We start from the raw sequence: 12715 nt of genomic DNA on the forward strand, positions 1-12715 counted from the left end.
CTTCTGCCCCAACTTATACCAAATGACCAGGTTCAACCAGCTATCCGAGGATTCTTTAAACCCTAAAGCATGTTTGCGTCATCATCTGATAAATTTACCAAGACTACACATACAAATAACTTGTAATCTTCACGTGTATCTTCACCAACCTTTACATCTTTTTCTTGACGTCTGAACAAGGAAAACAACTCGCTTTCTCGTCTCCTCTTTGCGTTCCATATCGTATGTGCTAATGAAATAATGTATTTTAAACATTTCACCTCCCATTAAATGAAACATAGATCAACTTTTCATACTTCTAGAACAACATGCATACAGTCAATGTGGCCCATGTGTATTTCTTTGTGCACAATACATGTGGGTCACTATAAGGTTACAACACGGTCCAACCTGTTTGATGTGAAGCCCAAAATCTGCTGCACCCTTCATCCAGCCTATTGCAGATAGACAGAACGGGATGTGATTAAACGCGTGGTACAAGGATTAAAACTATAACATCATTATCACAACACACGGCATTCAGACACTGGGCCTTTTTTCAGAAATGAATCAAAGAATGATTTTAGCTTGTGTTAATAACTTCCATATGTTGGGGCTTTACTCCTCTGGCCTCATCAAAGAGATTCCAGTCCGTTCCTGCAAGACAATCCCTTGGCCGGGCTATGAATAAGCCTTCAGCTACTATGGTTTATGGTGTGCATGCCACTTTCTCCGGGTCTGCTTCTCATCCAACGTGTTGTTTTTACAAAAGCGCTCTTGAGGCGAAACGATGGAGGGTGGAAACCTTAATGCAACGTCTTTCTTTACATTCACAGTTCAGCAGGGTAAGATTTACCATGGCTACCCACTACCTGCATCTGAATTCCAGTGAATGTGCTCCAGACGTTTATAAAGGTTGCATTAGCATGGTGTACATACTGAACACCTAAAAGATGTGTCTGAGAATAGATTTAATATCAAATGAAAATATCTTGAGCCCTTTGACAGAATTAAACCAGATTCATTCCAAAGAATGTCGTAGGATTCAACATGTCAGTTTAAGGTTCGGTGTGTAATTTTTTAGAGGATCTTTTACCAGAAATACAATATAACATTCATAACTATGTCTTCAGAGATGTATAAATGAAGTAATGAAATATAATGTTTTTATTACCTTTGAATGAGGTATTTCTATCTACACACAGTCTCTCTGCGTGGAATTCACCATGTTGTTTACAGTAGTCCTAAACTGACTACAGAGCGGGTTTGTAAATATATTATCTAATTCGGCAAAGAAGCAAAAAAGTGACAACATCTTAGTCCTGTGTCAGCCACCATAGTGCTCGAAACGGAGGGGTGGAGTGAGCCGTTGGTTGCAATTCGCAACCTCATCGCTAGATGGCGCTACCTCATCGCTAGATGGCGCTAACCATTTAAGGAGGAGAACTTCAAGTATAAAGTTATACATTTTTTATAATATAAAACAATAGCAGAGTTCAAAGCCAATTTACAAAACAGGGGAACAATGTTGTTAGGATTACCTTAAAAGAATTGCTAATTATTTCCCAAAATTATTGATATCATTTACTTACCATCATGTTACCATCAAACCTGTATGACATTCTTGCTTCTCAAGTTTGGTACCCAAACAACATTGACCCCTATTGACTTCCATATGGACACATGAGACATTTCTCAAAATATGTTATTATTTTTGTGAATGTAAGATAATAGCAATAATAGTCTCTACATGACTAAAACATGAGTATAGTTATATTATATAAAAATAATTATACAAAAATAGTCAAGTTTAAAGGGATCGCTCATTGTTATCTTTAGTTATTGTTCTCGTTGTGAACAAGCCTTGAAATACAGATAAAAGACTTGCACCTGTAATGTGTACACTGTTAGGTTAGGTAACTCTGCGTGCTCGGCCGAGTTGTGTTTATGCTTCGGTCAGGTGTTAAGATCAAGTTAAAGATGCAACGTTTGGCAGGAACACCTGAAGCCGGGTTACACGTGAGCTCCCATGTGCTTTGGAAACCAACCCCTCTGTCTCACAACAACACATCTCCTCTATAGAGTTTCCTGCTGCACGCACCTGTTTAACACACACACCCCACCTCCCTCTTTAGTGGGTGAATGACGATACGAGGACATGGTGTGGTAAACAATATTATTCATTCTGTCTCGATGCCATATTTTGTAAGGGCTTAGGTGGGAGGATAAGTATGAGCTGAGTGTAAGAAAGATTTGTTTTCTTTGTACCTCCACATTACAGCAAAGTAAAATCAGAGTATTATCACGCAGAGCTCATTTTAATCCTTGTTTCTGCGAGTGTCTGCCGAAGAAAATAGTGGAAAATACAGAAGAAAATAGAGGTATGTTGATGGAATTCATTCTGAATGTGACTTTTAAGATTATTGAAAGGCAACAAGTAAAACTAAGAAAACTAACAAGAGACAAGATCAAAGGAGAATGACATGATTGACCAAGATTATGTACAAATGAAAACGTAAAAAGAGCAGCTGGAAAATAATGATTCAAGTCATTCCGACTGGATCAACATATTTTGATAGCCAAGAACATTCCTGAGAAACAAATAATCCTAACCACTAACTAACCTCACGTCTGACTGCAACGAAATGGAAATAGTAGATTTTGAGTGGAAAAATACATGTACACAATAACTGGAACCTACGAAGATACATTTCTGCTCAAAATGAGGAGTTGCCAAAACCTGATTTAAAAGTGAAATTTCCAGCTCACGTTCAGCTGTCTGTGATGTTTGCGCGGCCGTGTTCATCCAGGAATCAACACGTGTTGACAAGACCCATATAAGCATATACTTCATATCTCTCTTTAAATCAATGGCATACAAGCCCTCCACTCCTCTCCCTTATGTTGATAGAGAGATATCTCATTTCTGCAAGCCTTACTGCAGTTATGAGAGCCGGAGGGGCCCAATCCATATCCCACCTGTGTCTGAACCATTACGCAGCAAAGAAAGCCAGACGTTCAAAGGGTCAAGGAAAACGTGATAACATGCCTCTTGCCACTTACCAACGGAATAAAAAACATATCTGATTCTTTATCCTATCTGTCTGTTGCATTCTTTTCTAAAAATAGTAGGTGGTATGTTGTTTTTATTCCACTAGTTTTCTGTGCATGCACTGTATTGTGCTGATTTGCATATAAATGAATAACAAATAAAGACATTTGGATTACGGTTTTGGTACTCAAAAATAAGTCAAGGTTTCTACCTTGAAGAAAACGCCATTTCAGTCAATTTGACTTAATCAATAGTTATTTTAATGCACATTTTTTTTACATGAATTCAAAGTGGTCTGACAAGGAGATTTATAATCCCATAGTATGTCAATGCTTGCATCATACAATACCTGACGCAAGATATTTCATTTCATAAAACAGTGAGTAAACAGGTACTTAAAAGCACAAGAAACACTTTCTCAATGACTATTACAGAGCTGACTTTGGCTTTAAGCCTCGCAAGCTAAAATGTCAGTATCCTCTGCTTTTTATAGGCTATTCGTTTTTTTTTACACCTTCAAAAAGTTATCAAAGACCCTATTAAGGCAAAAGTAGACGCTGTACAGAACATGTTTACACAGTACAAATCACTGCGATGACTAGACAAGACAACAGCAAAAAGTAAGCAATGAGGAAACAAGTTCAATTCACACCCAAAACTAAACTAAATTGTGCCATTATTATTAAAGGAATAATACACAAAACCAATGCAAGTCAATGGCGTCAATCTGTTACAAGCATTTTTCAAAATATCTTGTTCTGTTTTCTGCAGAAGAAAGAAAGTCACGCAGGTTTGAAATGACAAGAGGGCGTGCAAATAATGACAGAATTTTCATTTTGAAGGTGAACTAATCCTTTAAGACAGAAAATTATCTTTTATAATCCTCAATAATAGGAATCCCTTATTAGATTCTCGTTCATATAATACAGTGTTCTTTATAATAAAAAGGTCAAATTTGAAGTAAACGGGATAGAACAAATACAACCATGATGTAAAAACATATAGACTCATGCACCAAAGTAATACAAAAAAAATAATACACTGAAAATTTGTGGGGGCAGTGTTCTCAATTATCACATATTTAATTTCACAAATAAAAATAAAGTACTTTTAATGCATTGATTTAGATTTTGGAGTTTAATGTGACTTATCCTGAGACACGTTTACATGCCACATCTCATGTCTATCCTGTAACCATTGTCCATTTTGTCTTCAAGTTCTCAAACCGATTTCCGTCGTTTGCCGAAGACGTTGTTGATGAGCTTGGCCATGGACTTAGAGCCGCTAGGGCGGCGCCGGCGGTCCTTGGCCTTTCCTCCCAGACTGGCATTTCGCACAATTTTGGAAAACATGAGCACCACCTCCTGGTAATGCTCTGCGGCGGACAGCTCGTAAAACTGGCAGCGGCACTCGGACGCCAGCCTCTGGCCTTCCTCCCTGTCCACCTCCCGCACGTGGCACAAGTCTTGCTTATTGCCCACCAGGAAAATCACAGAGTCTGTGTCCCTGTCCCTGTGGTCACACGGGTAAAAACCATTTCTGTAAATCATGTATAATAAAGCAGATCTGAAATCCAGAAAGCTTTTTTAATTTCTAATTGAAATGATGAGGGAAGATGTATCGATGTTATTGTCACTTTAGGAAACTTCAATAACAGACTGTACTTTTGCTTTGCTGTAGCTCAGTGGTAAGAACAGCGTCAACAACGCAAGGTTCGATCCCAGGGGATTGCACATACCTATGTATAAAAATGTATTGGACATTGCACACCAAGTCGCTTTGGATAAAAGCGTCTGCCAAATGCATAAATCTAAATGTAAATGTACTTTTATGTGTGTTAATCTGCTAAAAATAAGTTTTCTCAACCTTTAGGAGAACATAAGGAAAGTAGTAAAGCGTATGTAGGGCCTTAAAGCTAGAAACCACAAAACTCTTTATTTCATTTGAGAACTTTTTTACTTAAAAAGGAAATCTGAACTAAAAGAGCCACCAAATTCAGAAGGTAACAGAACGTTTCTGTTGATAAGATTAAGAGATGTTTCGTTTGATGGGTGATATTTCTCTTAGTTTTTGGCTCCGTCTTGTGAGGCCTGGACTGATTTACTATGACCAAAGTAAACACTTTCTAAAAAGGAACGGCTGGAGAAGTCCAATCAATTTAAAAGACGAATAAACATAGTTTTGATTAAAAACAGGCCATTCGATATTTCACTTATTTCTGCCATGAACTGGATTTTTACCCCCGGTGTGTTTACTTAATCGCAATGAAATACTTCTGATATGTTCACAAACTTGTCTTTCTCCATTGAAAAATAAAACGAGCCGAGTCCTTGAACCATCAGCTCATCCCACATAAACACTACCCACATAGTCCATTAAACCAGTTTTTTCAATATGAACAGAATCTGGTCAATTACGGACGCCCACATAACAGAAATACATGGACATTCACATATTCTCCAACTGCTGAGGGTGTTTTTGTGATCAGTATGAACCGACCGAAACTGGTACCTTTTAGTCACTCCTAGATGAGTCTCTCGGATGAGGTGCACTATGGCGGTGGCCGTGAGGAAGGAGGAACGATCGCTGATGTCGTAAACCACCACGAAGCCGTCGGCCCAGTGGATCTGCTCATTGAGAGTGGACTTCCCTTCACACGGCTGCAAAAAGAAATCAGATCAAAACATCATTGGACAATATGGGATTGTGAGAACAATCGGAGTTTCAAGAGACAGATGAACAGATGGTGTCCAATCACATAATGGCCAATTGGTTTCGTATAATAATTTGATTTTGTCACAGATGTAAACACAATCGTCCTCTTAGATAGACATCTAACTACATTAACATAGCACAGAATGCGATTATGATGTTTAATATGTCTGTAAAGCACTACAGCCCCAGTCCACATCCACATCCATTATATGGAAAAGAGTCGCTGTTCCTTTAAATCTAACCAACATATATCGAGTTGCATGTTGTTATGCAAGTTGTATGTCTTAAGCATTATATAAATGCTAACACAGCCTTGTATAGTCTCAGGGCAGGTGGAATAGATGGCAGTGCTGATTGGTGCATGAAATAGTGCTGGCTTTGTCTGAGAGCTTGTGGAAAGATTATATAAGGCTGCAAGACACGCAACCCCGCAATACCCATTATGCCAGTAAGACGAATGACACGGGCTGACTTCTGGCCAAGCAATAACACTTAGTAGGTCAACCATTATGCTTCTGATGATGCCAGGCTCTCTGGAAATTGTCTAACTCAGACTATGAAAGGAACTGATAACAAAAGAAAACCTCTTCCTAACCTCTCACTATATATATATATATATATATATATATATATATACACACTGTATATATATATATCAAAATCATTTAAAAGCTTACATCCCCATATATGCGGTATACCACATTCACCATATTATATGAATAAAGAATGATTTCACAAGAAAACTCTAGCAATGCACATTGGCATAGTTCACCAGTCTACACAATTTGTGTACCTACAACAATTATTTAAATGCCTTAATACACTTACCTGAGAACAAGGATCATATAGTTCAAGATTCAACTGCCGTCCATCAATAGACATGCGCTTTCTGTAAATGCACTCTGTAAAAACAACAACAGCTCATGTCAGGTAGACTGTTGATTCATGGGCACAATGTGTGTAGCCAATTCGGCATAACAAAGCTCTGTGGTGCGAGGGACCACTGGGCGGTCCAAGAGGTACAAGACACCCAAGTCATACATACTCAAATGTGTTCACTGCCAAAAAATTAGAGAAAACATCACAGCGGTTCTAATGGAGATAATTGGGTTAAGGGAATGGGTCTCTACTGTTGGATTCTGTTGGTGGGACGTTATCGTTGTTAAGAAACCAACTAAATGCCATTCAGTTCTACTGGAATAAAGCCCTTAACACTCTTCATTAAATTAATTTTGTAATTGTTTAAAGGTAAACAGCCTGCGGTTTATTATTATGGTATTTCTTATAGAAACCTCAACTCATTAGAATTCAACCACTTTTGAACCACATTGAATCACCAAATCCACCGAACACAGCAGTAGCCTATAATAATAATAATAATAATAATAGGCATATTATAAAATTGATAAATAATGCTTTCACACATACCTGTTGAGGATGCGTACTCTCCAATAAATCGTCTAGTTAGAAACCGAACAATAAGTGCTGTGAACGAAAAGGAAGATTTGGCATCATTGAACAAAAACAGCTTGTTTTACAACTTGCATTGCGATTAAAACAGCACAAGTCAATAAAATACAGCCTACCTGATTTCCCAACACCCTCGGTTCCCATAACTGCAAGTTTTATGTCATTCATGATCATTGGTTGAAACGCGTCCGGTTAAAGACCGCAAAAGAATGAAAGTCTTCTCCGCTTAATGCGCGCGCCACATCTTGTGCGCGATTTTAAAAAGACGATTGTCTGTGGGTCGGAATGGACAGTCGCATCCTCTGTGTTCGTCCTTGAGTGCGTGTCGGTGTCCAGCAAGGTGTTTACAAGACTCGTGCGCTCCCGTTGCCTCCCTAAATGCTCAGCGAGAGCGCACTCCAGCCCGGGCGTCCGTGGCGCTGCGTCATTGTGACGACAGCATCATAGCTGAATATATCATCTGATATTGTGGCCACTCTTTTTGGGTTGATAATTGAAAGTGTATTACTGTTTTTATACACGTTACACACATTCATGTATGTGTATAAGGATGTTGGGTTAAACTGTATTTTACCAAGGTAACCTGTCACCATAGTTAGTAGTGAAGTTGTGCATTACATCAAGGACCACAATGCAAATAAGTTTATGTAAACTTTTTCGTTTATCCTTGGCACATGAGTGTATTTTACTACTTTTTGTCTAATAGATCCAATCAAATCCAGAATGATCCTGTGTTTGACGTCAGGGAGGTAAATGATAATGTCATGTGATACGCATTAAGTTGGATCATCCACAACATAGTTCTGAGAGAGATTCGTAAATTTGAATAAGCAAATATTCTTGTATAGGCCTAATTATTAATAGCTATTCATATTTTCCTCCATCATTCATTTAGTGAATGAGTTACATAAGCTGGTTCCCCCACAAAAATGAGTCACAAAATCATCATAAACCAGCTGAATGCACTTTAAATTATAGCTGCGAGATAATTGCATACAGAAGTTTTCTTATCTCAAGCAAATCTGGTTCTGACTGAGAGAAACATGCACGTTCGTTTCCAGCAACAAATGCATATTAATTGCTTTCCAGTTGCTGTTCCAGTTTGGTTGCGTGCTCACTGGTGATTGAAGTGCTATTATACTACAATAATAATCAGTGATAGACGAAGCAGATTTTTATTACAGGCACATGTTATCCACCGTTGGGAACAGAATAAATACAGAAAGACATGAAATGGTCTTTGTTTATAAGGAGACCGAACACATTCCAGTTCCACTTTTAGTAAACCAAACTTTTTAAAAAGGTTGATTTTGTTTAAACTAGAGCTTCCACATATGCAAATATTGAAAAACAATAACAGGCATCCATGCATCAGAGGGAAAAAGCTACAGAAAATGCTGGCCAGCACTAAATCATATGGTCCATAGCCAAATATAAATTTTGAATTTATGAGCTCTTTTATTGCAGCGATTCTGTCCAGATTTTGAATCCATAAATATAACATAACCCCTTCAGTGTCCCCTCACACAGGTTATGCATGCAACAAAATCAAACTGTTGAGCCAGATATATATGTTCAAGAAGGAGGTAATGCTTTGAAAACGTGACAGATTTAAGAAAAAAATGTCTCTCTGAAGTCCAGAATGATTTCTTTATGGCGTTTGTCTTCTTTCCAACAAAGCAGTGCTTTCTTATTAAATTCAGGAGGCGGGGAGGGTTTGGTTTGCCAAAGTCTCTATTTGTTACTTGTGTTCTGTTCTGAGACATTAATCAAAGTGGATTACATGACTTTGGTACCTTTGGTTCTCCTTGGATCTAAATATGTGAAAATGACTTACGGCCAGTCGTAGCCCGCTTTGGAAAACTCTCAAAGCAAGACGTGCAGTACATCTTTGAAAGAAAACACAGCACAAATAGGATTTAGCCAGATAGTCTAAAAGCCCTGATCGTAAAATGGGGTGACCTAGTTCTTGCATAGAAAAAGTGTTCGTGATTTAATTTGATATAGCATCGTTTTTGAGATATGGCTTTTTGCTGTAAAAAACTTTATAGTTATTAAATATCAATTACTCCCTTAAATTTAGTCCCAACATTATTACTTAATGATAATTTAAGATGCAGCATACAGTGAATAAATAATGGATTTACTGTTGAAGTGCTGTTGTTTGGGTAGTATTGGCTATGTTGCCTTTATTGCCTCATCAAAGGCAAAGAGTTCAATTCATATTATGAGTGCATATTAAATCCATAGTTAAGAATGAAATAAAGAGAATTCTCAAGCCCATGCATCATGTACAATTCTGCTCAATAATTTATACAGAAAAGCAAAACAAATGTAGTCAAATGGTAAATCAAAAAGGAATTTAAGGTTAATATACTAAACAGATGCAAAAGCAGTTCATCAGCATCAGCCCTCAGAGGAAATAGCAGGAGGATTTCTAGGTGAGGAAACTCTCAGATAAACATCTAAGGCTTTCGTTTGGCTTGGCCCGAGCTTGAAAGCGCACTGCAAAACTCTTTAAATTGAAAATGGCTGTGAAGAAGAAAAGGCCAATTCATAGTAGCAAAATTGAAGCTCTGCAGATATTTTTCAAACGAATCCATGCAGACATTGAAGCTTCAAGAGACAGAAATTACGCGAGAAGATAAAAAAGAAAACACTGTATTTATATTTGATCTATAATGTTCATACTTGCAATGCTTTTTAGAGAAACACTTTGATTTTTTTGGAAGCTAGAAATGTTTGTTCCCTTAAAACCTAAATTGTTAATTTTTCTGTTGTTCCCTTTTGGCAACAAAATGAGGATTTAATAAGCTGTTTTAATTTACGTTTTGTGCTTTTCTCTGTGGAATTTGATCAGTACGGGGCAGGCCGGTATCGCAGAGAACTCAAAACAAGCAAAAATGATCTGAGAGGAAGAGAATGATCAAAATGTTCATATCCAATGGGCCAAAGTGATGTCAATCAAAAATAAATATAATACACTGCAATTAAAAAGTAATACTCCACTGGAAATGAAAGATAAACACTTAAGACTGTCGAGAGCGGGGAGAGAACGCAGAGAAGTAGCACTGGCTTTTTATATTTAGCTGGCGTGCTTAAATGGCCCTTCTCAAATCTTGTGAATTCTCAAGAGCCGAGCATCTCCCATAGTAACAGGATGATACATCAGAGATGACATGGCTCTCCTACTGAAACAGACACGATATCTGTGACATTTTCCAGTTGACCAGTCGCTCTTCCACCCTGCAAAGTCTATTTCATCTAGACTGGTTATTGTCAGAGATATAAATATTTATGCCCAGTTGTGGTGCATTGTTAATACAATATTTCATCTTTAGCGATAGTGAACAGCGTTTATAATAAAGCTACTATTTTAAAACCTACCAGAGCTCAATTTATAACATACACCTCTGGAAGGGAGAAAATGATTACGGTTAGTTTGTCCTGATGGGTCAGAAAGAGAGATAAGCTGCTTCTGCTTATGAAAGCATTGATGTAATGGAAGAAGCTGGGTTATACAGACTTGATCTTTCTAAACGCTCTTTATTACTTAGAAATAGTGTCTAATAGTAAAAATACAGCAGCAAAAAAGACCATTCAAGATTTTCATTTCATCAGCATTTCCAGATGTATTGTGGCTATTTCACTCCAGTGTCTGTTGAATTTCATAAAGTCATCTTACAGCAATGTGAAAGACTAACAGCATGATAAGACCAGTATAAACTGCGATTAAAATCGAGGATATCACATATTTTTTTCTAAATACAGTAATTTCATATATAACTTTTTTTTTTCCAGAGGTGAATATGAATTTCTTTGCGTATTTGAGCATCTTTTCTGTTATTTTTTTAACTGTTTCTTCAGTTGTCATTTTCTGCAAATAAATGCAAATATAATCAATATTTTAATTGGAAAATTGGAAGAAATATTGTTAGTAGTTCAAAGAATTAAGGGAGAAGTTCACTTCAAAATTTGCCCCCATTGATTTCTATAGTAGGAATAAAAATGACTATGGAAAGTGAATGGTGGCAAATTTGACTATATATATATATATTTTTCCGCAGCTGTATATGTACAATGAGAAACAAGTTAATTTAAATATAAACAACATGTAGGTCTACATGTTTAGTACATTTACATAATTACTTTTTAATAAACCAAATTTCTAGCATCACATTTTGACATTTATTCCCGAAAAAATATATAATCCCAACGTGTAACCTTTAATCTGTTTACCTCCCATTAAAAGGATTTGCTATTTTTAGCTTGCCTCCATCAAAAGCCACTTCATACAGCAATTTCATAGCCAATGTGTTTGCAAACCAGCACACAATGATGTAAGACTGAATTCATAGATCAATCTTCAGTGAAACCCAACTGCACCTGCTATACATACAGCACACAGTACGCATCCACAAAGCACATTTTCATTTCAACTGAAATGTCAAGGTTGGTTTTTCTCACTGCTGGAAATCAAAAGGTTACTACTAGAAAAGAGAAATCTTTCTAATGAAGTAAATGGACGAAGCAGTCAATACACTCACGATGCTGTTTGATCTCTGGCACCAGCGTTAAAGCATATTTCGATTTTCAACATGTTTCATGTCTAAATCACTGATAGTCTACATGAAGACAGAGCTTCAAAAATCGACAAACATATTGTTCTTAATGCTATATTTGTTATTTTGCCACTTTTTGTAAGTCTTAACAGAAGCCACAAAAAACAACTCTATTCCCAAACACTACAACTCAAAAGCCCAGAAGAACAGCCTTGAGTGTTAACATGCACTTAATCTTGATAAAAACATGCCACAAGCCATTACAAACATGCATAAAAATAGCACAAGTGGTTTGGGTTGAAAGTGAGAAGTACGTCTATGCTTGTTTGTTTCAACAATACCCAACCGCTCTGAACAACACTTTCAAACGTGTTAGCAAATGCAACTAGATATCAAACGAAGGGGAAATACACTATTTTTAAGATTATTTTAATGACAAACTCCACCCTAAAAGTCATACTATTTTAAGATTTTGAGAAAGAACAAACTTAATAGCCCAAAGGCTTTTTCTGGCACATAAAAAGTGGGTTAGTTGTGAGATTTTCCAGAGTATTTCATAATATCAGTAGGCTAATTTGGAAGTATATAAATCAAAAAAGTAAATTCTGCTCAACATGGTTTAAAAAAGCTGTGTTTCGGACATCATGTAATGAATAGTGTCTTTTCACACAATGTTTTGTCAGGTACACACCACACAAATAACCAGACGCTCATTACCACAATGTCCTGTACACTATCATTACACATATAACCTAACACAGAAATACAAAGGTGTAACTTTGCACAATGACATCACCTAATCTCAACAACACTTGACTCATTTCAAGCTTTTAAGACCATAGGTGATTTGCAAGCAACAGGTGTTGCGTTACTTTTTTTGTTTTACATCATTGCCAATATAAACACGGTTTGTTCCGCACAACGCTGGCTTCCTTTC

The 12715-nt window shown here is 37.1% G+C and overlaps 1 protein-coding gene across 1 annotated transcript; it reads right to left on the bottom strand.

Annotated features, from left to right (window-relative positions):
* Nucleotides 1-3268: 3268 nt before the first annotated feature.
* On the bottom strand, nt 3269-7589 carry rergla (RERG/RAS-like a). Its single transcript, XM_056748670.1, has 5 exons — nt 7333-7589; nt 7175-7231; nt 6575-6648; nt 5543-5691; nt 3269-4543 (listed from the first exon to the last, which is right to left on the bottom strand). Exons 1-5 carry the CDS (start codon nt 7388-7390, stop codon nt 4252-4254), a joined length of 630 nt encoding a protein of 209 aa, XP_056604648.1. The 5' UTR covers nt 7391-7589; the 3' UTR covers nt 3269-4251.
* Nucleotides 7590-12715: the final 5126 nt, after the last annotated feature.

This window comes from Triplophysa dalaica, chromosome 5 (genome assembly GCF_015846415.1).
Source record: "Triplophysa dalaica isolate WHDGS20190420 chromosome 5, ASM1584641v1, whole genome shotgun sequence".
NCBI classification, from domain to species: domain Eukaryota; kingdom Metazoa; phylum Chordata; class Actinopteri; order Cypriniformes; family Nemacheilidae; genus Triplophysa; species Triplophysa dalaica.